Source organism: Callorhinus ursinus, unplaced genomic scaffold (assembly GCF_003265705.2).
Source record: "Callorhinus ursinus isolate GAN/ISIS: 27379988/994484 unplaced genomic scaffold, GSC_fseal_2.0 scaffold2, whole genome shotgun sequence".
Lineage (NCBI taxonomy): Eukaryota > Metazoa > Chordata > Mammalia > Carnivora > Otariidae > Callorhinus > Callorhinus ursinus.
In genome coordinates, this window is record NW_027397064.1 from 71,069,120 (window position 1) to 71,094,436 (window position 25,317).

The window sequence follows — 25,317 nt, forward strand, 5'->3', positions numbered from 1 at the left end:
AAACTATTTTGTTTGATTTTCTGCCTGTTCTTTAATCCCCCATGATTGTCAGTAGATCACCTCTACAAGGTGTCTCATTGCTAGATTCTCCTTTCTCAGCAGTCCAAATGTGGGCATAGAATAGAATCACAGCAGGGTTACGGGGCTGTCTGTTTCCCTTTGGGACTCCTTCCATTGCCTTCTGGGCTTTCATCTCTTCAGCGGGCTTGCCATTGTTGGGCACGGTTGGCATGCCAGTGTGGATGGAAGCGGGCTCTGGAAGGAAATGCTTCTGAAATGACTGGTGGTATTAAAGCTACTATTTAAAAGTGACCCTTCGTAGATACTTGGGTTATCTTTAGGCTGTCAGTGCCCTGCAGCTACAGGAGCCAATGGCAATCTGTGGAAACTCTGGCCTGGTGCTTTCGCCTTAGTTTGTGTTTAGATATCTTGCTCCCCAGCCAGAGGCCTCGTGACACATCTCAGATTTAGCTGCCTTTCTTCTGCCAAGGTCCGAGATGATTGTGGAAGCTGGAAATGGTGTGCTGTGCCACAGAGATTGGTGGGGGTGGAGCATGGGGGAGGGAACGAGTGTTTGCAAAGCCAGTTCTGGTTCACAGCAATCTCAAAAAAATGCTTTTGGTTTCCACTTTGAGTGTAGGCACCCGGAGCCTTTCTTTGGGCTCAGGGGTAAAAAAGAATAAGCTCAAAATGACCCGGACTCACCTATGTCATGGTGACTCTAGGACCCTTTAGTCTATGACGAATCAGCCAATCTTCTTAAATGTTGAATTTGGGAATTAGTGAATTCTTGTGGACCATATTAATTACACTGATAGGGGAAAGAAGACATACAAAGCAAAGATCAAGTTAAAGGCTGGATTACAGATGCACAAGGCATGTATTCATGGGACTGAAGGCATGGGATGCTTCTGGTAATTAACCTTGCATGGTGTTCTGGGCCTGGTAGAGCCTTAGGATGTGAGTTGGCAGATTAGGGCACAGGGAAGTAGCAGTATTCAGAGGTTTGATCGGTGCCCTCGTTTTTCACTCTTGGATATCTTAATCTTTTGGGCTTCATCCAGGCTGGGAGCAAATAGTCTAGCAAGCACCTTATTCCCTCTGTGCTTTTTTTCTGGGGGGGGGATAGAGTAGGGAGCTAGAGAGGGGGAATTTAACTAATTCTGGACATTTTTACCTTTGGCTTTGGGTGCTGCAATGCCTAGAGACTGGCATCCTAAGACTGTTGTCCAACAAATTGTAGCCCTGCCCATCTTCCGAAGGATTTATCTCTGGTTTGAAAGCTTCCAAAAAGGGTGTGGGGGTATGGTGGTGATTTGCTGCCGGTAAGTAGAGGAAAGATTGGCAACCCTGAAGGCCCGATTACTGGTAGGGCACAGAAGGGCAGATAGAGGGGGGGAGCCTTGCGCCGAAGCCGCCCTATAGTTCCTTCTCCACTGTCCTATCCCATGTGGAGCCCTTGGTTAAGGTTTCCTAACACCAGAATTTTCCGTACAGAGCCTGGCTAGGAAACCCTCACTGGAGCAAGGCATGCACTCCCTTGTTAGCCGGTGGAGCGCTGAGAGACAACCCACATGAGTCAGGCACACCTCTTCCCACACTGTGAACAGAGCTTCCAGCCTCAACATTGAATAGATGGGACTACATCGCTGGTTCCCTTCAAAGCTCAACCAGGAATGGCTTCCCTGAAATGTTTATTATAATTCACCGGGTCTTTTTCTCTTCACCCTCAGGCTGTGGTACTCTCTCTTACTCTTCCTGTAAGCGGAGCTTCGCTCAGACCCGGGCATTGTCAATATATGGGGTGGGGATATTCCCTGGTCTTTAAAGGAATTCCTTAGTAGGTGATTTCCATTAGGCCTTGTAACCATTTATTTCTCTGAAGCAGAGAGTCACGAAGTTTGAAGACACAATGAAGAAAGGGGTCATTATTTTCCCCCTATTAAAGAGTTGCTTCATAGACATGGTGCAAGTGTTAAAGCCGTGTCTTTGCTACATTCTGGGAACCATAAAAAGCATGGAAAAGACAGACCAATATTGTCTTAGGTCAGTACCCCACAGTGTTCTTTAACTTGTTAGTCACTTAAACACAGACCAGGTTTTTGGCTTTGAAATCGAAGGTGCGGCTGCTGCAATAGGGCTTAATTTACAGGGATTATTTCAGAGACAAGGAGTCAGCCCAGACACAAAATAAACAGATGGCACTTTTTTTTCCCCCCCTCTCAGCTTCAGCAGTTCAAATGCAGGATGACTTGGGAATCCTTATCACCTTCAGCAAAGCAAGAAGGGGAAAATGATGTAATTCACTCTTCCCCACTCCCTGCCGAAAACGCCATTACTTTCACTGAGAGGAGGAACATGGCAGCAAATACCAGGGGGCATCTTTCTCACTGCCGAGCAGGCAAGTCCTGCATGACTTCCCTCACGCGGCAGGAGTCAGGGCGCTTATGACGTGTCCATCGTTCCGGTCACCTTCGCATTGTAGTAGCCCAAAGTCCTCACATCAGCCATCCAAGGAAGGACCATCCAGAAAAGCCCTGCTGTTCTATTAATGTATTAAGTAATTCCTTGTTTTAGGGATGCTTGTATTTTACCTCTTTCTTCTAACAGACAAACAGGCAAACAGAACACCTACTGCACCACAACAAGTATTAATTTTCTACACTTGTAAGCCGGAGTAGGTGAACAGATGTGACTCTATGGCGAGCTCCACTAGGAAGAAGTGGTTTGCACAGACATGCTGGCTCAGTGACTAAGCCTTGCCTTAAGATCTCTGCTGACATTTAAAGACTTTATAGGCTCAGTCTGCTCTGAAAACCAGCATCATGTCTCTTGCCACTTCTAAATCCTTTCTGTGAAGAGAAAATTCATTCTGAAGCAAATACTCATCAGGCTTGTACTCCTGTCAATTACTGAGGCAGGTGGGGGTATGTAACAGGGAGCAGAATAGGCTCAGTTCCTACCCTCATGGTGCTCCTAGTCTGGAGGAAAGACCTGGACATTCAGTAGCCAGACAGACACATGCATGGGAGTGTAGGCAGGTGGTTCCTACTTTAAATCTGAGGGTATGAACAAAGGCTTCTCCGAAGGGAAGGCAGATGATAACTAGGTAAATGGGGTGTCGGCAGGGAGGGAGTGAAGCCTTACCCGTGGAGGAAATTCCATACCTAAAGGACCTGACATCCTAGAGCAAGAGAGGACTTCCAAAAATGGAGGGGTGATGAGGGGAGCCTAAAGAGGTAGAGATCGGCTCCACCAGGACTTCTGGCCCCATGAACCACCCCGTCTGTATTTCAAGAATCATGGCAGGCAGAGAGGACTACATCTGAATGGGGATGCCGTTTGCTCAGTTCCAGAACACTGGAGGAAGGGCACATTTGTAGCCATCATCAGTTCAAAATCTTGGGAATCCTGAAATCATTTTTTGTTGTTGTTATTCTAATTTATATGTGATCCTGTTTGATCTTTCTTAACTCCTGGAATATGTTTTCTTCTTGGCTTTACAACTTTGCCAAGTATTGGTTTCTCTGATCAGGGGGAAAAAAGTGATTTGGGTTCCCTAAATGGGTGTTTTATAATGAGTATGTAGGCTCCTGGTGTACTGTATTCCCGAGCATATAGCTTGCCTTCTTGCCAGACCATCAAATGCCCTTCACGAGGCGTTCCAGACTGACCTTTGTGTTTCTGTCTTAGGAGCAGGCTTCTGGCAGTGATACCTGGCATTGCAAAATCCATCACTGAGCCTTTGTTTAATGCCAGAGATCTCAAATGCTTTCCGATTCTGGAGAAGTGCCAAGCTGCACTCTTGGATTAGGAGGCGATGGAAGGACTCCCATATCTATAAGCCTAATATAAGCTGTCATTTCAAATGAATGAATCATTTATGCTGTTGGAAGGAGTCCAGGGATGTTTGGGGTTCCTTTTTTTTTAGCCTATAAAATTCTGAGCTATACGACTTTGATAAGAATAGTCTAATCACCACATTGTTATTTGTGCTACTTTGAGGTGAGTTCTAAGAAAATCAGTCTGTTTCTTTTGCTGACCTCTGGGGTCATAGCTGCACGCTGGTTTACTTGTAGCGTTTTCTCATTTGTCTTTTGTGTCAGACTTTAGTGGGAAATACGAGGTTTTGTGCACCACTTAGAATGATAATCAGTTTAAATGCTTTAAAGTATTATGGAGTGCATGACTGAGAACGTTGAGGATAAGCCCATAGTGTTGTGCTTCAATTTGTCAAGTCCCACTTGGCTCAGGTTGTGATCCCAGAATCCTGGGATCAAGCCCCGTGTTCAGCTCCCTGCTGAGCAGGGAGTCTGCTTCTCCTGCTCCCCCTGCTTGTGTGCTTTCTCTCTCCGTCAAATAAATAAATAAAATCTTAAAAAATAAATAAATAAAATAAAACATAAATGTAAATACTTTTACTCTGAGGTACAAGATCATCCCAAACTGTGAACATTCTTTAAAAAAAGGCCACAATGCTCTTTGCCCTGCGTCTTCCTGTGACTGTCTACGGTTAGGCTACCAGAGTAGGTGTGTCCAGATGATGAGCTGAGTATCGCCCAGAACAAGCAGGTTCTTTGAAAAGATTTGGGATTCTGAGCCTGGGCCTCTGGTTTTGGAGCCTGCCCCCAGTCCTCCCAGGATTGGCTGGGAGTCGAGGACTCCCTGCTGCTCCCAGTCAGGCCCGGGCTGCGAGTGTGTTCACAGGGACCTGGTTCTGGTGATACAAAGGGCACGCAGTGCCAGCCATAACACTGAGTAATGCTGGGAGGTGCCTTTTAGAACAAACAATGTGGGTGAGCTTTGCAGACAGGGAATACCTCTGGCTTGACATTTAAATTACTGAATTATTTAAATGAATGTCAATTAGGTGGCGTATACTGGCTGCCTTCTGCCAGGGCACTTCCTAGTTATTTGCACAGGCAGAGTGTAAAGTACTTCATATCAGATGTGGCACTTCCTGTCTGTCCTGTTGAAAATCAGTCACAGAAGGTGACTATCCATGTCTTGGTGTGTCTCGATGTATACAGTATGCCTATCACTGTCTGAGAGATTAGAGGTCCAGACTCTTACCTGTGGCCCTACAAGGGATTTTTGTGCTCACTCTTGGATCCTGCGCGCCACCCCCGCCCCCCTCCAACGCACTCCAGATAAAATATCACAGGCTCACACATGTTACAGTTATTCCTAAATTTTGACGAGACTAAAACAGTGAGTCATGGGCATTTTGGGGCCTGCTGTGTTCTTAGAATTGTGGATATTAAGATATGAAAATGCTACTACCTTGCTTTTAACCTTCTTTGTTGAATCAGTAATCCTAGCTCAGAAATCTTTTTGGCATCTCTTCGACTAATCCACTCTGTTGGATGAAGCTGCCAAAGTGGCATTTAACTAATGTGTGCGTGCATGCAGGCATGTCGTGGGACATGTGGTCATTCTTATAGACTTATGAATTCAGGGTCTTCATTTATACTTGGTGGTATATAAAGAATAGATTCATGAAGGGCTCTGCTAATTAGTTACATGGAAATATACAAATTAAGACGATTAAATGTTGGTGAGAAGCACAACTGGAAGTGAAGCTGGTGAAGGCTTTGTACTTTTCCCATTAGCTAACTGCTGGACTGAGCTCATGGTTCTTCATAGCAGAAATTAAGTTAATTACCATGTATCATTAACAACCGTCCTTCTTCCCCTTTTTTCTTTTTCTGGATTGTGGAGGAGAGGCTCTGAAAACTCTAGTTTTTGACACCTTAAGAAGAATGACCTATTTAAAGGTAGTCAACCCCAGGCCACTTGTGTACAACTAGTGAAGGGATATAAAGATTCAGGGAGAGTATTTAATAAATGAATGAATCCCTTTGACTTACTTTATGATCCCCACAGGATAAGATCTGATTACAGTTTATAACCCGTGATGCCTGTGTGCACTGCAGAGTTGGGTATAGTGAGTTAACTTTTACTAAAGATGGTATTTACTTGAGGCTGCTCAATTCTGGCAAAATTCTTTAGGTTACATTCCAGACATCTGTCAGACCATCCCCACATCCTGTCAAAAAATAGGAACGTTGGAAGGGCAGTCCACATCTTATGAGTATGGAGCTAGAGTTCAGTTCGGGCTCTTATTTATTTATTTATTTATTTATTTATTTATTTATTTATTTATTTTTTCAGTATGCTCTACCCCCAACTTGGGGCTTGAACTCATGATCCTGAGATCAAGAGCTGTATGCTCTACTGACTGAGCCAGCCGGGGACCCTAAGGGCTCTGATTTTAAAAGCAGAGTTCAGTCTGAGAGCACATGAAAGGAATTATTATTGTTGTTATCTTATTTTTTTTTAATTTTACATTTTTTATTAGAACCACAAGATGTCATTAATTGTTTTGTACCTGGACCATCCATTTCCATAGGCTCAATGATGAGCAAGGCCTCTGTTGTCCAGCGTTACCTGTCTGTGGTTGTGCCTAATGGACCACAGGTGCAGCGAGTTGAGTAATCCATACTCCTCAGTCCATTATCAGTCCATGAACAGCTACTCTCTTACATGGTTTTCATTTTACCCCTTCATCCTAACACTGACCCCTCAGCCCCAACCCAGCGTCAATAAACACAACCTCTTCAGTGTGGTAGTATGTATCTTTGGATATCTATGAGCTTTGAAAATATTTAGGACTTTAAAAATATATGTTTGTGTTTCAAATTTTCATAAATGCGTTATTGCATGGTTTTAAAATATAGTGTTTTAAATTCCCTGCTGTAGATCACAAACAAATCAATGGACACCATTAACTCTCCCCCTTACCCTGCCTATCCATTTCCCTCCAAAGAATCATCACCTGTTGGACAGCATAGTTGGCAACCCTCATCCCAGCTCTGTGCCATTCAAGAGTGGCAAGCATGTCTAGACTCCCTAGAAATATTATCTTTCAACTCACTTTTGGCAAGTGTAAACTTTTGCTGGATTATGTCAACAGATATATATGTTTCTCCCCCTCATAGAAATAGATTGGTGCTGGAATTTCTCTAGGCAGGGAAAATAAAGACTATCTTTTGGCTCATTAAAATTTTTGCTCATTAAAAATGTCTGAGGCTCTTGATTCTCGGGGGTGAGACTGGTGACATACATACACTGTCAGCGGCTATTTTGGATTTTCTGCTTTCAGGCATGTCTTTGCTCTTGGATGAGCCCCTTGTGGTTTTCAAAAGAACTAGCAAGTCAATTATAAATAGAAGGCTTGTGTCTGTGTGTCTGCATGCACTTACTCTGTGGGATGAGGCACCCACATTACAGTGGGTAGTGAACTATTTTTCACTTCTTTGAAGAGGGAAGAAGAAAGATTAAGAACACTTCTCTTTTTGAGATAACCCACGTCTCTACACACACCCACACAAATCTGTGTAAATGAACTTGACATTTTCAAAGACCTTACCTTAAGGTCTCCTCTTGAAAGCACAGCCACCCGACCTGTTATTTTAAGAAAGAAGCAGTTACCTCACAGACCTGCCACAGAGGGTTCAAGAATGAGAAGGCAGTCAGTCTGTGCCATAGGCCTTTGGAGCGAGCTTCTGAAAGCTGAATTTCTTTATATGAACACTGCTTCAGAACCTCTAGGGCTTGGCTGTTTACATTCTGTCTTCACTTTTCTTCCCGACTAGTGCAAACTGTTGGGACCAGCAAGTCTGAACTGATCATTCTAACAAGGGAAGGGAGAAGAAAGAGTGGTTTGAAAGATTAGATTGCAAATGAATGTTTCCTGAAGAAGATAATTAGGAGGTCCAATTAGGTGTGCTTCACTATGGGTAATACGTTTCTGCCTCTTTCCATTGCACCTTGGACCTAGTGGTTGTGGACAGCTTCTGTGGTCCTACCTGTTACCTGTCTGTTAAAACATTGTTCTGTTCCCTCTGTCTCCTGGTACCCTCATCTTCAAATGATGAGCATTATGTCCTGGAAGAACATTTTATTTTGATGCAAGAAAATTGGGATGTGAGAGCCTATCTGGCCAAAGATAACGTGAAAACTGCAGTGGGGGAGGTTCATTGTCAGAAGCATGTGGGTATATGATAACCATTCTTTGGCCTGGTATGATCTAAAAGAGTACACAGCTCGTATAAATGCACTCATATATTGAGAGGTGATTATTATTTGGTGGTTGGTCAAGTGAGAGATATAAGATAACAAAATGTGGACATCACGGCCAGTGATGATTCTTGGCCTTTGTTTGGTAAATGTGTTATAATGGTCTTGGAGAAGCTGTCTGGTTCCCCTGATGGGAATAAAATCCATGGTGTGATTTTTTTTTTTCCTTCCTCTTGCTCTTTTGCAGATGAGAAGCCCAAGGTGAACCCCAAACTTTACATGTGTGTGTGTGAAGGCCTCTCCTGTGGGAGCGAGGACCATTGTGAAGGCCAGCAGTGCTTTTCCTCACTGAGCATAAATGACGGCTTCCATGTCTACCAGAAAGGCTGCTTCCAGGTCTACGAGCAGGGGAAGATGACCTGTAAGACCCCACCATCACCTGGCCAAGCCGTGGAGTGCTGCCAAGGGGACTGGTGTAACAGGAACATCACGGCCCAGCTGCCCACTAAAGGTTCCCATGGACTTTTCTATTTCTAGATCAAGGGTTTCCGTTGGTGGTGTTCTGATTCTGTGTGGGTTAAAGATGGAAATAGCCACAAGGCTTTCCTCCTACTCTTTGAACTAGAGGCCATGAGTGACAAGAAAGGTAGCTCTAGGTGAGGAAGGGAAAGGCATGGCCTTTTGGAGTCTCGAGGGATAGATATCTTTGGGTAAGTGAGCAAGGTAATGGCTATCTTGGGGACGGCTTGGCTGGCTGGACCTCTCTCGGTAGTCATGTGCAGGTGAACAGCTCTTTCTCTTCAGGAGCCATGATTTCATAATTTCTGAAACAGTTGTGCTTGGTAAATATTCATCTCGATATTGAGTGTGTAGGAAGGAAAACAAAACATAGGCCTCTGGTGGCTGAGTGGGATAGGTTTCCTTCTTTATGAGGAAGGAGACAAAGCCTCACTAATCTTGGCTCCCACATCTGATTTCCCAGCGAACCATCACGGAATCCTGAAGCTGAGTCCGACTTCACACGAACCTTGTAGTTTATGTGAAATCTTCTCTGTGTTGTGTGTGTATGGATTCCAAATCCAATGGAAATCAGTCTTCCTCTCTGAAACTGTTACCCCATTAAATGAGCCCTAATTTGCTATCTCAGAGTCCCTGCAAACATTAATGTTCCTTAGTCTTTGTCAGCTCATTCCAAGCCAGTTGATTCTCTTAACCTATGGTACATTTTCAGTTGGCGTAATTACTTAATTTTGCACTCACAAAAGAAGAAACAAACCGAAAAAGTGGAGTGGGAGAGGCTACTAGGATCACCCACTGCCAGAAATGTCAGCCAGCAGGGGAAGAGAGAGAAAAATGAAAAAAAAGAAAAAGGAAAAAAACTGATAACAGGATTCTGCTGTGCAGTATTTCAGTTATGGTGATGACCTCAAGGCATATAGGAAATGTTAATTCTGAATGCAAATGGGGTTGAATAATAAAAGAAGATTTTTAAAAGAGAGATTAAGTATTTAAATAGCTAAAACTAAAAGGGTACTTGATGGAACAAACTTTACTCTTAACCTTTTTGAATTAAATGGTAATTAATGGAGTGGATGGCCGTGAAGAAGTATCAGCACTCACAGAGAGGTTATACCTACAGTACGGAAAGTTCCTGATCTGCAGAACACTTCGCAAGACTCCGAGTTGTAATAGAAAATTTATTTTCTTTACTTAAGGAATTTCTAATTCAATTAGGGAGGCACCATATTTATAATTTAATGTTGTATATAATTAGTTTTACACTTTATCGTACAGATGACATGTACTATCGGGTATTATGTGCCAAGTCGTTGATTAATTTGGATTTGGAAAGTTAAAAGAAATGTATAAAGGCTGTCAGGCTTGCGGAAGGGTTGTGGATTGTGGAAGGAGGCAGACACGTGGAAGAGTCCTATGTGAGGAAGAACAGGGCTTTTGGTGACACCGTGTCCTAAGGGGTTTGTCATTCAGAGATGATTATTGTTTGGGGACCTTTTAATTATGGACCATCACGATCTAACCAAGAAATTTTTTAATTTAACTCACTAGGCAAGTAGAAAGTCTGTGTGTATTTGCCCAAGTGGTAACGCACGGATGTTTGAATGGGTAATGTGATAATGCCGAGCGAGGGGGTGAATGAGTGATTAGGCGAGTGAGTGAATCAGTGAATGAATGTTTTGAGTGAGTGGATATTGAATAAGTGAGTAAAAGAACAGATGAATGAATCGGTTCCTAGGCAGAAATCGTGATGTGGAAAGATCAATGAGAATTCAGTGGTAGACATCCAAGATACACTGAGGAGAGAGACCACAGATTGGGTAATTTGTTTTTAACTCAGATAGCACTTTCTCATAGGAATATTACATCATAATCTCTGTAAGGGCTAAGGATAAAACATTTGTACAGATCAAATCTACATCAATAAGAGTAGTACCAGAGTACTACTTCATATCATAAACGTCCACATATGTGCATCAATATGGTTGGTTCTCGGCAGATTTTTTCAAACTCCAGTTGTACCTAAATGAATAATGGTTCAAATGACCGGGCCGTTGTCCAGGTGTTAGGAAGTATTTTAGTTTTTAACAGTTTGTGACTTGGGAGACCAGGTGGTCAGGCTCAGGAGCTACTCGTTAGGTATCGGTTGTGCTAAATAATAAGTAAACCGTGATCCTTACAGCCAATTGCATTCCTTTTCTCCCCCATCTCCAGGGAAATCCTTTCCTGGAACACAGAATTTCCACTTGGAGGTCGGCCTCATTATTCTCTCCGTAGTATTTGCAGTATGCCTTCTAGCTTGCCTACTGGGAGTGGCTCTCCGAAAATTTAAAAGGCGCAACCAAGAACGCCTCAATCCCAGAGATGTGGAGTACGGCACCATCGAAGGGCTCATCACCACCAATGTTGGAGACAGCACTTTAGCAGTGAGTTTGAGACCCCAGGGAATCCCAAGCATAACAAAGATGGCTAAACATGCATTCTTAATTTCACCGCGAGATGCTAACCAGTAGCTGGGGACTGGACAGTGTGCACACGTACCACTGGTCACTTGAGTCCTAGGCAAGCCTATGTTGGCACCTGTTTTGGTCTCCCCTATGTGAGAACATTTATTTTAGATAGACATTTCTGTTTAACGAGGGAGGGGATTTATTTTAGTAGATTCTTGGTAGTTATTTTTCTTTTGGGAGTAAGGGAAAAGGTGCAGAGAATGGTTGCCTATAATTCTGGGCAGGGGGCCTTGGAGTAACTCAGTTACTCTATTTTTAGCAATAAAAGTGCTTTCAAAAAAAAAAAGCACCTTTGCTTAATATTAAAATCAGTTTCCCTTCTAGATTATTTTAACACCCTGTAATTTAAGACTTTAAACTTGACATCCAAAAAAAGCAGCTATTAAACTTTTCACGCTCCTGTGCTGCCCCCTTGTGGAGTGTAGTCTTTTGGTTAAATCAGTGCTATCCAATAGGAATAGGTATGCCACATCTGTAATTTTAAATTTTCTAGTGGCCACTTAAAAAAAAGTTTAAAAAACCCCCACCATAGGTGATATTAATTTTAACAACATATTTGACTTAATGTATATAGTTATTACCGTTTCAACATATAGTCATTAATCAGAAAGAATTATGAATGTGCTATTTTACATTCTTTCTTTTTTTTTGAACTGCGTTTTAAAAATGTGCATATGTTACACTCACAGCATATATCAGTTCAGAATAACCACATTTCACTTGCTAAAAGTTAATATGTGGCTGGTAGCTACCCTCATGGACCCGCTCAGGGTTAGACACCGTTGTGTTTATATGTTTTAAAGTTATTCTTTTGCATATTTTTCAATGATGAAATCACACGAAAAAGTGTCTTCCTTTTTTTACTTTTAAAAATTGTCAAGTGTGAATTTGAAAGGAACTTTAAACTTTAAGTGAGAAAAGGGAACCACTTGCTATAAATAGGTTACCATAAAATGCAAAAGAGAGAAGCGATAACATTCTGAAGCGATCCTATGCTGAATCTGATGCCTCTTCTGAAAAAGGTGAAGATTTGTGAGTGTTAGGTGTTAAAGACAGGCTGATACCCAATCGAGACTCTCCTTGTCATATTTGATGGGAGACCATCAAGGTAATAACTTTCTAATGTGATCCAGTGTTATTTAATGTCATGGCCTTGCATCAGCTAAGACCATCTCGTATTAAGTCTTGTTCTGCTAGATGACAAGCTTACGAGTGAATGGTAGGTCTGCAGGTAAGCCTGCTCTCCATCTTCCTCTCTGCTGGAGAAGACTCACCCTCACCAGTCTCTGTAGCTCAGGTGCTATTCTTGGACCAGCCTTGGCGAGTTGTTAAAACATCTGGTGGTGGCTGATACAGGCTGAGAAATATCCCATGCGCCTGCCTTCCCCGTCCTTGGGCCACCAGTCAAGTGTACATTTTTGTATGGGAAGTGGGAAGGAACCCCGTTTTCTTTCTTTTACCTACCTGTTTAGATTGTGGTATGGCAGAACTGGAGAAAAGAGGAGGTGAGGATGTTCTGTGTCCCAAAGTAGAGAAATACAGGTTTTTGTTAGAAGTGTACTTCGAAGTTTGTTTCCCGTATTAAGGAAAATTCAGGGAGTTTATTGAGTTAGTAGCAAGATATGAAGCTGAATCCTGGCAAAGCTTTAGCAAAGCAAGATTCTGAAGGCGATTAATCAGAACTCCATTCCCTAGAACTGCTAACCACCATGGCTGATGATAGGGATATCTAGTGTAAATCACTGTTCAAGTAGCTTCTCCAAGTATGGAAGAGGAATGGGAATGGATGCTCAAATAGTCTTCTCAACTCAGCCATGTTAGGGGACAGTGGACCGCGATAACAATAACACAGCAAAGAACACTGTTTAAAACAAGCTGTCGTTATTGGCCTGTATACTTTCTTATTTAAGTGATATGCTCATTTATGTAATTCAACAAAGCCTATCTCACTGAACAGCCTCCTATATTGAAAAAGAAGCCTTGGGGTCCAGAAGTTGAAGTAGATGTTTGTTAGTCTTTGGCTGAAGCCACCCCCTGCCTTAAGTCTATGAACTAGATTTAAAATCACGATTATACATTATGAAAAAAAAACACGTTTAATTTTCAAAATTATTCTCTCACAAAAAGTGAATGAATAACGAGAAAAAAGAACAGCAAAAGAGATGGTTAGGGAGACGTGAAACTACTTCATCTACATTCAATTTCTTGTTGATTATCCATTTTGTGGTTTTTAAGGATTCTAAATATCTTCCTTTGGATGTTCAGATTTTGGTAATTTTGCTGATCAACAGTACTTCACAGTGGTGCTCAGAGTAAGTAAAAGAAGATGAAATTCACACAAATCAATGTATTGCTTTAACAGGCCAGCTAAAATGTTTGGGAAAGAATGAGCTTTGGGGAATGTTAGCTCAACACTACTCCACCCTTACCACCATCACCGTGGGCACAATACTGTGTGTTCCAGATAATCCATTCCTGACACAAAGAGACATCTCCTCCTTGGCTTGCACTGAGAATCAAAAGGAAGAACTTAACAAATGAACTAATTGGGAATTTTTTTCACAATATGTTCATTTTTAGAAGTAGGTTTGGGGCATGGTTATATGTTGTTATTGTTTTTTGTCCCCCCCCCCCCGATTTGTAGATAATTCACACCTAGAAATGACACTGAGGGTTAGGTTTTGTGATGCTTTTTTTCCTCACCTACCTAAAGGGTAATCCACCCAGGTGGCCCCTCTCTGCTTGGGTGTACCAGCTAGATGACCCACGTGGCCACTGGAGTCTTTGCAGTAGAAACAACATTAGAGTTGTTTGTTCCTTCTTCCTGATTTGTTTGTTCCTTGTTAGAGTTCCTTAGTTGGCATGTCAACTAAAGTGAGTCTTTTCATAGATACTTACGAGAAGAGCAGAACGTGGTTAGTTATGCCCAGGCCTTGGACTTGAAGGCCCTTCCCCTCTTTTTGCTCTGCTTGCTCCTCTTTCTCCTGTTTCCCCTTGTGCTCAGCCCAGCTTCTTGGACTTTCTAATTTGCATCTTTGACCTTGTCCACTCAGCTTTTTTTTTTTTTTTTCTTCTTTTAACATATATTTTTTTTATTCTAAAACTCTGGAAGCAAGAAAAGACTACTTATCCTTCAGGAAAACCTATCAGAAGAAGGGCCAGCTTCTGGTTTTCCTAAGAAAACCCATTCTTTCTCCAGTGGTCCACGCACACTAACGTGCCCCATGTCCAGGATTGGCTTCTCCATGCGAGTTACAGGGATATGCATGCTCGTATTCTAAACTGGGAACTGTTTCTCAGTAGTTTCTTTTTCTCCTTGTCTTGAACCACAGGATTTATTGGATCATTCATGTACATCAGGAAGCGGCTCTGGTCTCCCTTTTCTGGTACAAAGAACAGTGGCTCGTCAGATCACACTGTTGGAGTGTGTCGGTAATTCTTTTTTCTCTTCTTTGTGGGTTGTATGCAATGTTAACTGTGGCTGTAGAAGCAGGATGGAACTTGGAGAATCTGCCTCGTGTTACCTGTTGCTCGTGAAATGACAGGAGACGGTGTGGCTCTGTATCTGGTCTCCGTGAGTGCGTTGGAGCACCTCCTCTTGTTGGAATTCTTGTCCAAGGAATGTGTGGCTAGTTGCAAGTAGACCTTTTGGGATGACAGGAAGGCCTGAGAAGTGAATTAGCATAGCTGCTCCTGACTACTGCAGGCATTGAGCGATCTGAGGGGAGTAGGCGTTTGGATAATACACTTGCCTATGGCAATTCTCCAAGCCCCCTCACTCTCCCACTGCCTTTAAAAATACTGAGATAAATTTACCAAAGCTACCTTTATAATTGCTTTGTTTAAACAAGAGCAATATCCATTTCTCTATGGCCTCTACTATTTTCCCCGTCTAAGAACATGTTTATATATAGATGCATTCATAATGTGTGTACAGTTTATATTCCTTCTTTCAGTTTTAAGCTCATAGACATTTCCATATATCTGTACACATCACAAATATTTTAAAAAGATGTGTAACGATGGTCTTTTGAATGATCATTGAATCGTAACAGTACTACTTGAGAAAGCTTATGCACGCATTGCACCTTTCTTTTGAGTACTCAGAATAAATTCCCAGGAGTTGGGGTTCCTGGGTCAAAATTTGTGACCTTTTTATGGCTTGTTTATAAATTGCTGGTTGCCCTCTAGGAAGATGGTACAAAATGCCTTTTTTGGAGGGGGCAGTCCTGAGTTGTATTAGTTTTGCTTGTCTTTGGCGGGTATTTGCAAGTCACGTGGTAGTTGTCATTAATTTCTTTTTGGGCAGCATGTAGGGATGCCCAGAGGGGTGGTGATAGGTTGGCACTGTCTCCACCCTCTCTTTCTAGTTCTCCTGGTTTCTTTTCACGGCAGCTCCGGTCGTCCCATCCTTGGCTTTTGGGAGGTAGCTGGACTTCATAAGCTGCCTTTACCGCTGGTGGAAGAGAAGCATGACGTGTGGCTCAGACACAGTCCCAGTGGTTGCAGACCCAGAGCAAAGGCAAGAGGCTCCCGCTGGTCACTTGTGTGCCTACAGGTGACACTTGTGCTCATACTACGCTTCTCTTCCACCGTGGACTGTGAGCGGAGAAAGCGTAAATGGAAACACCCCAAATGTGCCCACTGTGTGCCACCGGGGTTGTCCTCTTGTACTGCCTAACATCCAGTTTGCTTAGGAACAGGGGTATTTGGGTAGGAGTGAGAAGGCAGCGACGGGGGCTGTTTACCTGTCTTGCTTACTCCTGCCCTCCTGTCCCACAGCCACTCACCATTCACAGAGCCGCCAATGTCCATATCAGTTCGCAGAGCCCAACCCCAGAGTCCAAAGGGCAAAACAGTATTGTACCTTTACAGACACATACTGTTTCTGGTAGTGTAGATATTCTTGAGCATTTTTGGAAATAGTGTAAATTCAATTATAGCATTTTGTTGGTTCAGTGCTGAAGACTTTCATAAAAGCAATGCCATTTCAGTAGCTTATACTTAGTGTTCATGTGGTACAGCCTTGAATAAAAATGTATGTGATGAACTGCTTGGATAGTATGTTACCATTTTGGGTTCAAAGTTGGACACGATCAGTTGTTACCAGATAGTGATTCGTGAACCCCCCAAATTTCAGATACTTTATGGATTCCCATGGGGGCTCTGTGCCCCCGTACATTTGGGCAGTTCTGCTTCTGTTTTTAGGAACTTCTGAATAAGGTTGCATTTCTAAAAAGCATTTGACAACTTAAAAGCATTTGAAAACCATTGAAGTAGGTTTCTATTTTAAATCTGTCTACTTATCCTGACATCCATCTCTGTTTCCTTAAAAAAAAAAAAAAAAAAGATTTAAGGCAACTTTATAGTAATGTATACAATTCTCCGGGATATTTTTTTCTCTCCTTCCTAATGAGACTGTGTGAGGACAAAGGGCAAATAAAGATACAGAATGTAACCAAAGGCAGGAAAAGCTCAGCATACTGTTTCCCAGCAGCCTGTTTGTAGTGTCTTAGCACTGGCCTTCATCTTGAATTCCAAATGCTGGGCAATTGCTATGACTGTATTAGAATTAGTCCTGCTCTAAATACTATTTTTGCGACCTGACAGCAGCCTACAATGATGACTTAGTGGCCACATTTAACATCCTTTTGGATTAGTCATTGGTATTTCATGGGGACATTGTTTGTCAGGAGGGAGTCTAGATTGAGTGGTTTTGATTTTGTGTCAGGACCTAATCCCCTGGATAGGGGGTTTCTTTCTCCATGTTTGGGTTCTTGCGGCTTAGTCTGTGAGCAAAGAGCGGTATTCACGGGTGTGCAGGTGGTGCTGCAGCTGCCGATTATGAGCTGTGACTCCCAGCAGCCCCTTGCCTGGGAGAACGCCCTGCTGCCCTGCGAGGTGTATCTCCCGCTGCATCGTTATCTAGGCGCCGCGTGCGTCTTTACCCTGATTATACCCCGTGTTGATCCCCAAGGTCTTGTGGTAATTACCTGCTCCTGCCAGCCTCCCTGATCACCCCTACCTGTAGTGAAGGAGAAGAACGGAGGAGGGAGCATGTCGCTGACAGGCTGACAGTGGTGTTGCTCCTGCAGGAGGGGACATGCACCCCACAGAGCTGGTCACAAACTAGAGTCACCGCGATCTGGGAAATGCTTTCTCCAAGGGGCCCTTTCAGTGTGGCCCACTTCTGGCATCCCAGGGGCTGTCTGACAAGCAAATACCCATGACCAGTGTCAGGAATCAGAACTGTTCTGGGATTATGTCTTTTAAGACTCTGCAAATCCTCTTTTGAAATAGATCCGCTGCCAAGAAATCCTTTAGGGAAGGTAGTGGCTGCTTGTCGGTCTCCTCCACAGCATTGTTTTGAGTGTGTGTGTGTGTGTGTGTGTGTGTGTGTGTGTGTGTGTGTGTGTTGTATTTTTTTTGGATCCTTCAGAACACAGATCTCAAACTTAATTGTCTCCCTTATGAAAAACATAAATGCATATGTAAATTCACAAATTTGGACTCCCAAGAAAGTATCCGCGTTGATCTCGTATGAGGGGAAGGAAATCCAGTCAGCTATTCGGTTTAGCCACATGTGCTTTTTTTTGGCTTTTTTTTTTTTTTGGCTTTTAGCACATTGGAATCGAATACTCTGTACCATTTTGTTAGTTTTACTAACTTTCATGTGCTTTTAAAAACCATCTATGTTTCATACCTTTTGATAGAGGAATTTAACTGTAAACCTTGTAATTAGCAGCTAATCGTACAATGTAGATAACTGAGGGTGTTGGATTTGCTATGGCAGTGGGTGGCTGGAGGGGCAGGTTCCATCTTATTTTTGTGTGGCTTCACAGGCGAAAGGTTGTGGTATTTAGATCCCCAGATTAAGTTTTTTCAGGTGCACAAAGGGAGGCGGTAAGAGTTGCGGGCAAGAAATGTTTTGGCTCCCTCCCATGTCACCTCTGTGTTGCTCTCCCCAGGGAAAGGCAGGTATGGTGAGGTGTGGAGGGGCAGTTGGCAAGGGGAGAACGTCGCTGTGAAGATCTTCTCCTCCCGGGATGAGAAGTCATGGTTCAGGGAAACAGAATTGTACAACACTGTGATGCTGAGGCATGAAAATATTTTGGGTAAGTACAAAGATAATCCCCTCATTAATTTTATCTAGAAAGAAATAATTGCCTACCTTTGCCCTCTCCGATTTGGTGTGTGTGAATTTGCAAGTCTCCCCTGAAAAGTGATAATAGGAATCATCGGCATTTATATCATGTTTAATTTTCTTTTAACACTAATTTCTTGTTTAAATCTGCAAAGAAGCTGAGTTTGAAGATTCTCTGGATGATGAAAATGAAATCATTATTGCTAATTCTTATTCTGTAGGTTGTTATTTAAGCAACAAGAATTTACCCCATATTGTTCACTTCAAGGCTTCATCCGTTGTTCTACTTACCGCACCCTTTTTGAATATTTATTGAATCAAACTAAGAAAGCTCTTTGGACGATTTCCTAGAGATTCACAGCTCTCAGGGACATCGTAATTAAATGCACGTTCCCTCAAACTAGGCATGGTTTTTAAAGCCCAGATTTACAGAGGGATTTAGCATCCATTTTAATTTGGGAACTAAAGCTTAGAACCATTTGTGAAATCTGTGAAGAGTCCATTGAAATACTGCGGTGGAGGTATAAGGGATGAGAATGTCCTTGTTCCCTTTGACTTCTCTGGTTTTGGAAAGTTTCTCTCAAATGTGTTTATACTAATACATGTATGATGAATGCTGCCCAGAGTGCCTCTTTAATAGTGGATATAAAGTTTATAGAGAAATTGACTCTACAGGATAGTGTTGGCCACTTCATGGCTATTGGAGGAGATTTGGCTCATCAGAAGGTCATTGCCGGAATTTATTTCTATTCTGTTACTGCCAATTTAGTATTAAACCTGAGTTAGGTTGTCTGCCAAGAACAGTTTGACAGTTGTCTACTAAAGTTTTGCTTTAACAGCATGGCAGTGTGTTCCCTCTTAGAGTTGTGTGTTTCTGCGGTTGTCTTCTCCCCTTGCCTTACGTGTGGGGCCCTAGCTGTCACCCAGTCCTCCTCACTCATCTCGTTGCTGGTGGCCTCCCATCTCCAGTCCATCTTGCTACCCTGAGTTATCTTTTCATTGGGTAACTGAGATACTCCTCAAAGTGTTTCTGACGACTCCTCCTTTGCGTAACATTTGTGCCTTCTGGGCCTGGCATTCCAGACTCCTTATTTGTTGGGGTCCCAAGGAGTCTCACATTTTCTCTACGAATATCCCCAGATGGCAGTCACTTTGGATATTTGCCATTACTTGGGATTGCCATGAACATTCAAGTGTGTGTGCCTTTGCTCGTGGTCTTGATCACGCATGATCCCCACCCCACACTCCAACCACCACAGTGTCTCAGTTCCCTTCCAGTTTCTCCCAGTGGATTTACTTGTGCTTTTCTGCACCCCTCACTTTGCAGCTGTGCTGTAACTGATCGCACACAAGCTTGTGGCACAGGTAGATGTGTATGTGTAACAGCGATGATCGTTACTGTGCAGGAATCACCGCTTGAAGTATGTCATGTGCATTTCCTCCTTTCAGCTTCCCCACAGTCATAAGGGGGTAGGTACTCTTGTTTTTCTAGTTTTAACTGATGAGGTAACCAAGGTGGGGGGTTAGCATCACTCATCAGGTCACAGTGTGGAGCTGAGAGTCACACTGGGCAGTGTGTCTCTTTAACCACAGTTCTGTACTTTATGTGGTAGTTAGCTAGTGGAATTGTGATTCAATAATGAGAGTATGAGGTGAAGATTCATCCACAGTCAAAATTACCCTCAAATGTCCCACTTTTCCCTCTGACACTGGGACAGACAGGTTGAGCCACAGATAAAGCGTCAGTTGCGTTAGAAGCCGGGATGTACGGGAAGTACATTTCTTTAAACAGTGGAATGACTATTAATCGGCGGGTGCACATACTCTAAGAAGTGTGTGGGCTCTGAGATTCATTAAAGGAAGGGCATGTTCAGGCACCCCTTCTCGTTCTCATGGGCTCACAGGTTCATTGAGCAAAATGCGCTAGATATTGCTGGCCTATGCAAATAGTCACTTTATTAGTGCCCTTGAGTTAAATGAACTGTGATACCATTCCATCGTACACTGAGGACAAGGATCACTTCCATTGTTTTTGCCTTCACATGCAGTACTCAGGACAGTACCTCGCACACGCTATGTGCTCGGTAAATATTTATTAAGTTGGATTTAATCATAAGAGAAATTTGAAAGTCACCTTCGCAATATGATTCATGTGAGAGGTGAGGTTCCCTTAGTGTGACCACATAGGGCAAAACATTTTTCATTTCTTATTACCTCATGATCCAGGGAAATTCTCTATTGATGAGGTCTTTCTGCCCTCATCATACTTAGAGCTGTATGGACTGATTTTACTGTGTAGTTCTTTTGGCTTTAAGAAAGCTCATAGAAATGAACCGGTTTGTTTTTGTTTTTGTTTTTGTTTTGGGGGGCGTCTAAACTTGGTTGAAGTTCTTTCCTTGCTTTACCAGTTTTCTGGATATCTAGAGGCTTTAAGGTTTTCTGTGATCTTTTCCTTTTCTATCAAAGGAGCGTCTTGTATCAAGTATCGGGTCATGATTTCCCTCCCACCCTGGAGTACCACTGACTCTGAGCCCCTCAAAATAAATACATCACACACACACACTTACACATACATGTGTACATACAGAACTGTGGGCCCACATTGTTTATCCCCCTATAACAGTATCTTTCAAATGACTAGATTTGGCTTTCAGCTCTTCCTTCTGCTCTGTCTGGTATAGAAGTCAACACACAAGGGGGTAACGGGAGGGTGTGCTGGGTGGTGGCAGGAACAGTGGTCGGGGGACTGAAGACGCTGGTTTCTACTCTCAGCACCTCCAACAGGCCCACTGTGTGACTTTGGGCCAAGGTTATATGTTTCTTGGCATTCTTTCCCTCATTACTAAGACCAAGGGAGTTGAATTAGTATGAGAATTTTACTCCAAAGTCTCATCTTACGTGCTTTTTAAAAAAATGATAGTAAAATATGAAGCTTACCGTTATAGTCATCTTAAGGGGAGAGTTCAGTGACATATGTACATTCACATTGTGCAGCTATTACCACCCTCCGTCTCTAGAACTGCTCCATTCTCTGAAGAGGTACTGCCTAACCATTTAATCAGACTTTCCTTAGACCAAGTGGAAGTAAAGGAAAGTTACCCACAAAAGATATTACATTGCAGAATTGTTGTGGTTTTAATTGAACCCTGAGCTATTCTGAAATGTATAGTAACCAGCTATTCTTGATACTTCCTGTGTTAGGTATCCTATGAAGCACTGTACCCATAATTAACTCTTCTATTCTCACAGTACCCCTTTGAGGTTGCTGATGACGTTGTCCTTATCTTACAAATGAGGAAACCAAGGGGGAGATTTTATATGACTTGTGCAAGATCACGCCGCTCGGGGATGGTGGAGCCAGTCTTGGGGCCAGTGCTCTGCAGCCCCCGTGCCCCACTGTGTGGTGGCCTCAGTCCTCACCTGTCACAGGTGCCTGGCTCCTGGGAGAGTCACCAGGGCGAGGCTCACAAAGGCCATGGATGGCCTCACTTAAGATTTTGGGTTTTATTTTCCTTCCTGAGGAGCCTGGGAGGATGACTTTGGCTGTTAAATAAGAGACTTTTGCTCTAATCACTTTCTCTCCCCATTATGAACACATCCAATGGCTGCATCCAGTGTTCCAACTTATAAACGCCTGTTCAGCCTTCACTAACAGTAGAGTGCTCTGACAGAAAATGCAAAAATTCCATAAAAATGCTCTCGCATTTTGAAACAAATGTAGTTCTGTGATTCACCCCTGGGAGATAAACAGTTTAAAAAAAAAAAAAAAAAGTCCTGCCTATTAAAAAGTCATTTTTTCCAGAAGGTCTAGAGCATAATTAACGGGACAGACAAAAATCCTTCTTTAAGACCTAAGGGGCTTAGGGCAGGTGAGAGGATAAGTATTTATTTGTTATGTATGTATGTATGTATGTATGTATGTATGTATGTAATCAGAGGCTCTCCCTTGGGCAGAGAAATCAGTAGAGGCTACATAAATACACAACAGTAATTTAATTTCTTTTGAGTGGTACTTATAGTTTAGGATATTTATTTTTGAAAGTCATTCACGATTAATATCATTTGGTTTAAAATGTTAAAGTAGAAACATTTTCTTTAGTAAGAATAACTAATATCTGGGTACACATTTTGACTATGCATATTACGGCCAGTGAAGGGCCCCAAGAGAATTCACCGTGGGGAAGAGAGACAGACTGGAGAGAGGGAAAGGAGTGAGAGTCTGAGGCTGCCTGTGGGAACTGGCTCGGAGGGCGGGGGAGACAGAGGTAGGGGATCAAGGTGTGGAGACATTACTTTGTTCACTTCACAGATGTCCAGTGGGTACGCGTGTCACATTGTCTCTCTCTGAGTAGAAGTCAGCCTGTTTGGGGCGGTATGGCATAGTGGGTAAGATTATAGGTTCCAGAGCCAGGCTGTCGGGGGGACCATTACTAGCCTTAATGTCAGTGCTGTCTTCTGCCTCTTTCCTGTCTGAGTATTGAAGGATTACATGCAGGGTTTGTAGAAGTATTGTGCCTGGCACCTTGTTCGTCCCAGTAATTACTAGCTGCTTCTGTTGTTGATGATGATGGTCAAATAGGGGACCTTTCTTTGTTCCCAGAGTTTCCTGTACAAGCTGTGGTGTGCCCAGATGGCTAGCACCAAACTTGGGGTCAGCGACAACTTAATAGACGTGTAATTTGGCCTCTCCTAGCAGCACTTTCATTATTTATAAACTGAGTATAATGATATCTGTGTTCTTGGTGTATTGAGAAAAATCCAATGAGAAAATACATATGAAAGCAGCATAAGCTTTATATCATGCTCTGTGTAAGTGTGAGGCAAGTTCTGCGTGTTTCCATTTTCCTGCATCCTTTTACAAGTCCTTTAATCCTGCCTCAAGCCAAATCTGTCTTTTTTTTAAATATTCCTTTTCATATTCTTTTATTTATAAGTCCCAGATGTCACTGCTTGTAAGTGTGTCCGTTAGGGGTGTGTGTATGTGGATAGTTTACATATATGGAGAGAGAATGCACGAGTGAGTGGGTGGAAAGCATGTCTGTAGCAGGAAAGGCAAGACATACATCACAATTTATTTTGTAGGTTGGGAAGTGCTAGAGTTTATTTAGTTTGCTCAAGGGTCCCCTCACAATGTCTAGAAAATTCTCTTCCTTCCTCCTTATTGGCATCTGTCAAATCTTACTTCTTTTCAAGACCGCTTCAGTTATCACTTCTTGACGGAAGCCTGTTGTAACATCTCGTCTGAATTACTAGGATTCCCTATTCTGGACTCATGTTGCCCTTTGCAGATCTAACAGTACTTTTCATTACATTCATTACATGATAATTGTAATTTTTTCCTTCCCATATCTGTCTTCTTTTCTAGCCAACAAACACTATCGTCTTGGTTTTCTTATGTGACTGACAAAGAGCATCATAGATGCTTATTATATTTGGTTTCTTTTTTATTTGATGAGTAGTCAGTCATTTAATATAAACTTACCCCTTTATCTTACATCTGAACAGAGATAATCCAGAGAACCTAAATGAGTTGCCCAGTATTATACAGCAAATCACAGGCAGAGTCAATACTAGAACTAGATTCTATGTTTTAGATTCTAGTTTCTTTTTATGTTTAGATTCTATGTTTAGATTCTGTGTTTTTTATTCTTTTTGGTTGGCTGATGAATAATGCTGCGCTTGGAATATGAACATGATAAAGAGTTTGATACTATCATTATGGATAAACGCAAAGATATTATTCCTATCTGAATCGTAACATAATGTAAAATCTTTTTAAAGGATTATTCATAATGAAAATGAATATGGACATTTCCTATTCATTAGAAGTACCTTTTTATGGTAGTATTAAGAGTACTATGTTTTTCTGTTGATACCTCTGTAAACCTCCTTTCATGGTAGTTGGTTAGTTTAATTATTTTTTGTTACAGGTGGTATCTATTATATGGGTTACTGTTTCTGTATACTAGAAGTTATAATGTGAAATCCTTACATGTCTGCTAATTTTGTTCTTGCTCTCTCCAGGTTTTATTGCTTCAGACATGACATCAAGACACTCCAGTACCCAGTTGTGGTTAATCACACATTATCATGAAATGGGATCGTTGTACGACTATCTTCAGCTCACTACTCTGGATACTGTTAGCTGCCTGCGAATAGTGCTGTCCATAGCTAGTGGTCTTGCACATTTGCACATAGAGATATTTGGGACCCAAGGAAAGCCAGCCATTGCTCATCGAGATTTAAAGAGCAAAAACATCCTGGTTAAGAAGAATGGACAGTGTTGCATAGCAGATTTGGGTAAAGTTTTAAAAATATTTTTTAATTACAGTTTTTACTTTTGTTGTATTCCATCGTCTAGCTAGGTTGCATCCATGCCCCCTCCCCTGACATCTTGTTATGAAGACTTTCAAGCATGCAGGCAAATCGAAAGAACGTCCCAGTGAACAGCTGTATACCCACTACCTAGATTCTCCCATCAACATTTTCTGTTGTCACATATCCATGCCTCCCCACTCATCAATCCATCTTTAATTATTGATACGTTCCCAAGTGAACTGCAGACAAAAGAGCCCTTTCTTCTAAAGACTCAGCATGTATACCACTGTGTCGTGCACTGGAGTCTATTATTTGTTGACTTTTTTCTCTCCAGGTAAAATTTCAATTTCATGCAAAATAAGCAAATCTTAAGTAACACATTCTCAGAGTTTGGACAAATGCTATAAAATCCAAATCTCTATTGAAATTCAGACCTTTGCGTTACCTTGGAAGGTGACTTCCAGGTAAACTGCTTGTTCAGTCAATTCCTGACCAGCCCACCCTCAGAGGCAACCAATAGTCTGTAGCATTCTGATTTCTCAAACCTTTACACAAAGTAGGTACACAATTAAATAACCTATGGAATGAGGGGCATCTGAGTGGCTCAGTCAGTTAAGTGTCTGACTCTTGGTTTTGGCTCAGGTCATGATCGCAGGGTCATGAATTGAGCCCTGCGCCAGGCTCCACGTGCAGTGTGGAGTCTGCTTGCGATTCTTTCTCCCTCTGCCTTCTGCTCACTCTCTCTGT

The 25,317-nt window shown here is 42.4% G+C and overlaps 1 protein-coding gene across 8 annotated transcripts in view; it reads left to right on the forward strand.

The window, feature by feature from the left end:
• The window catches only part of ACVR1 (activin A receptor type 1), a 123,108-nt gene that overhangs the window by 74,290 nt on the left and 23,501 nt on the right, over positions 1-25,317 (forward strand). For all 8 annotated transcript variants that reach the window (XM_073883872.1, XM_025855721.2, XM_025855712.2 and 5 more), the window contains 5 exons: positions 8,330-8,593; positions 10,813-11,024; positions 14,441-14,540; positions 18,077-18,223; positions 24,277-24,552. In XM_073883872.1, the coding sequence (XP_073739973.1) occupies positions 8,330-8,593; positions 10,813-11,024; positions 14,441-14,540; positions 18,077-18,223; positions 24,277-24,552 (999 nt within the window). The remainder of the gene's footprint in view (positions 1-8,329; positions 8,594-10,812; positions 11,025-14,440; positions 14,541-18,076; positions 18,224-24,276; positions 24,553-25,317) is intronic.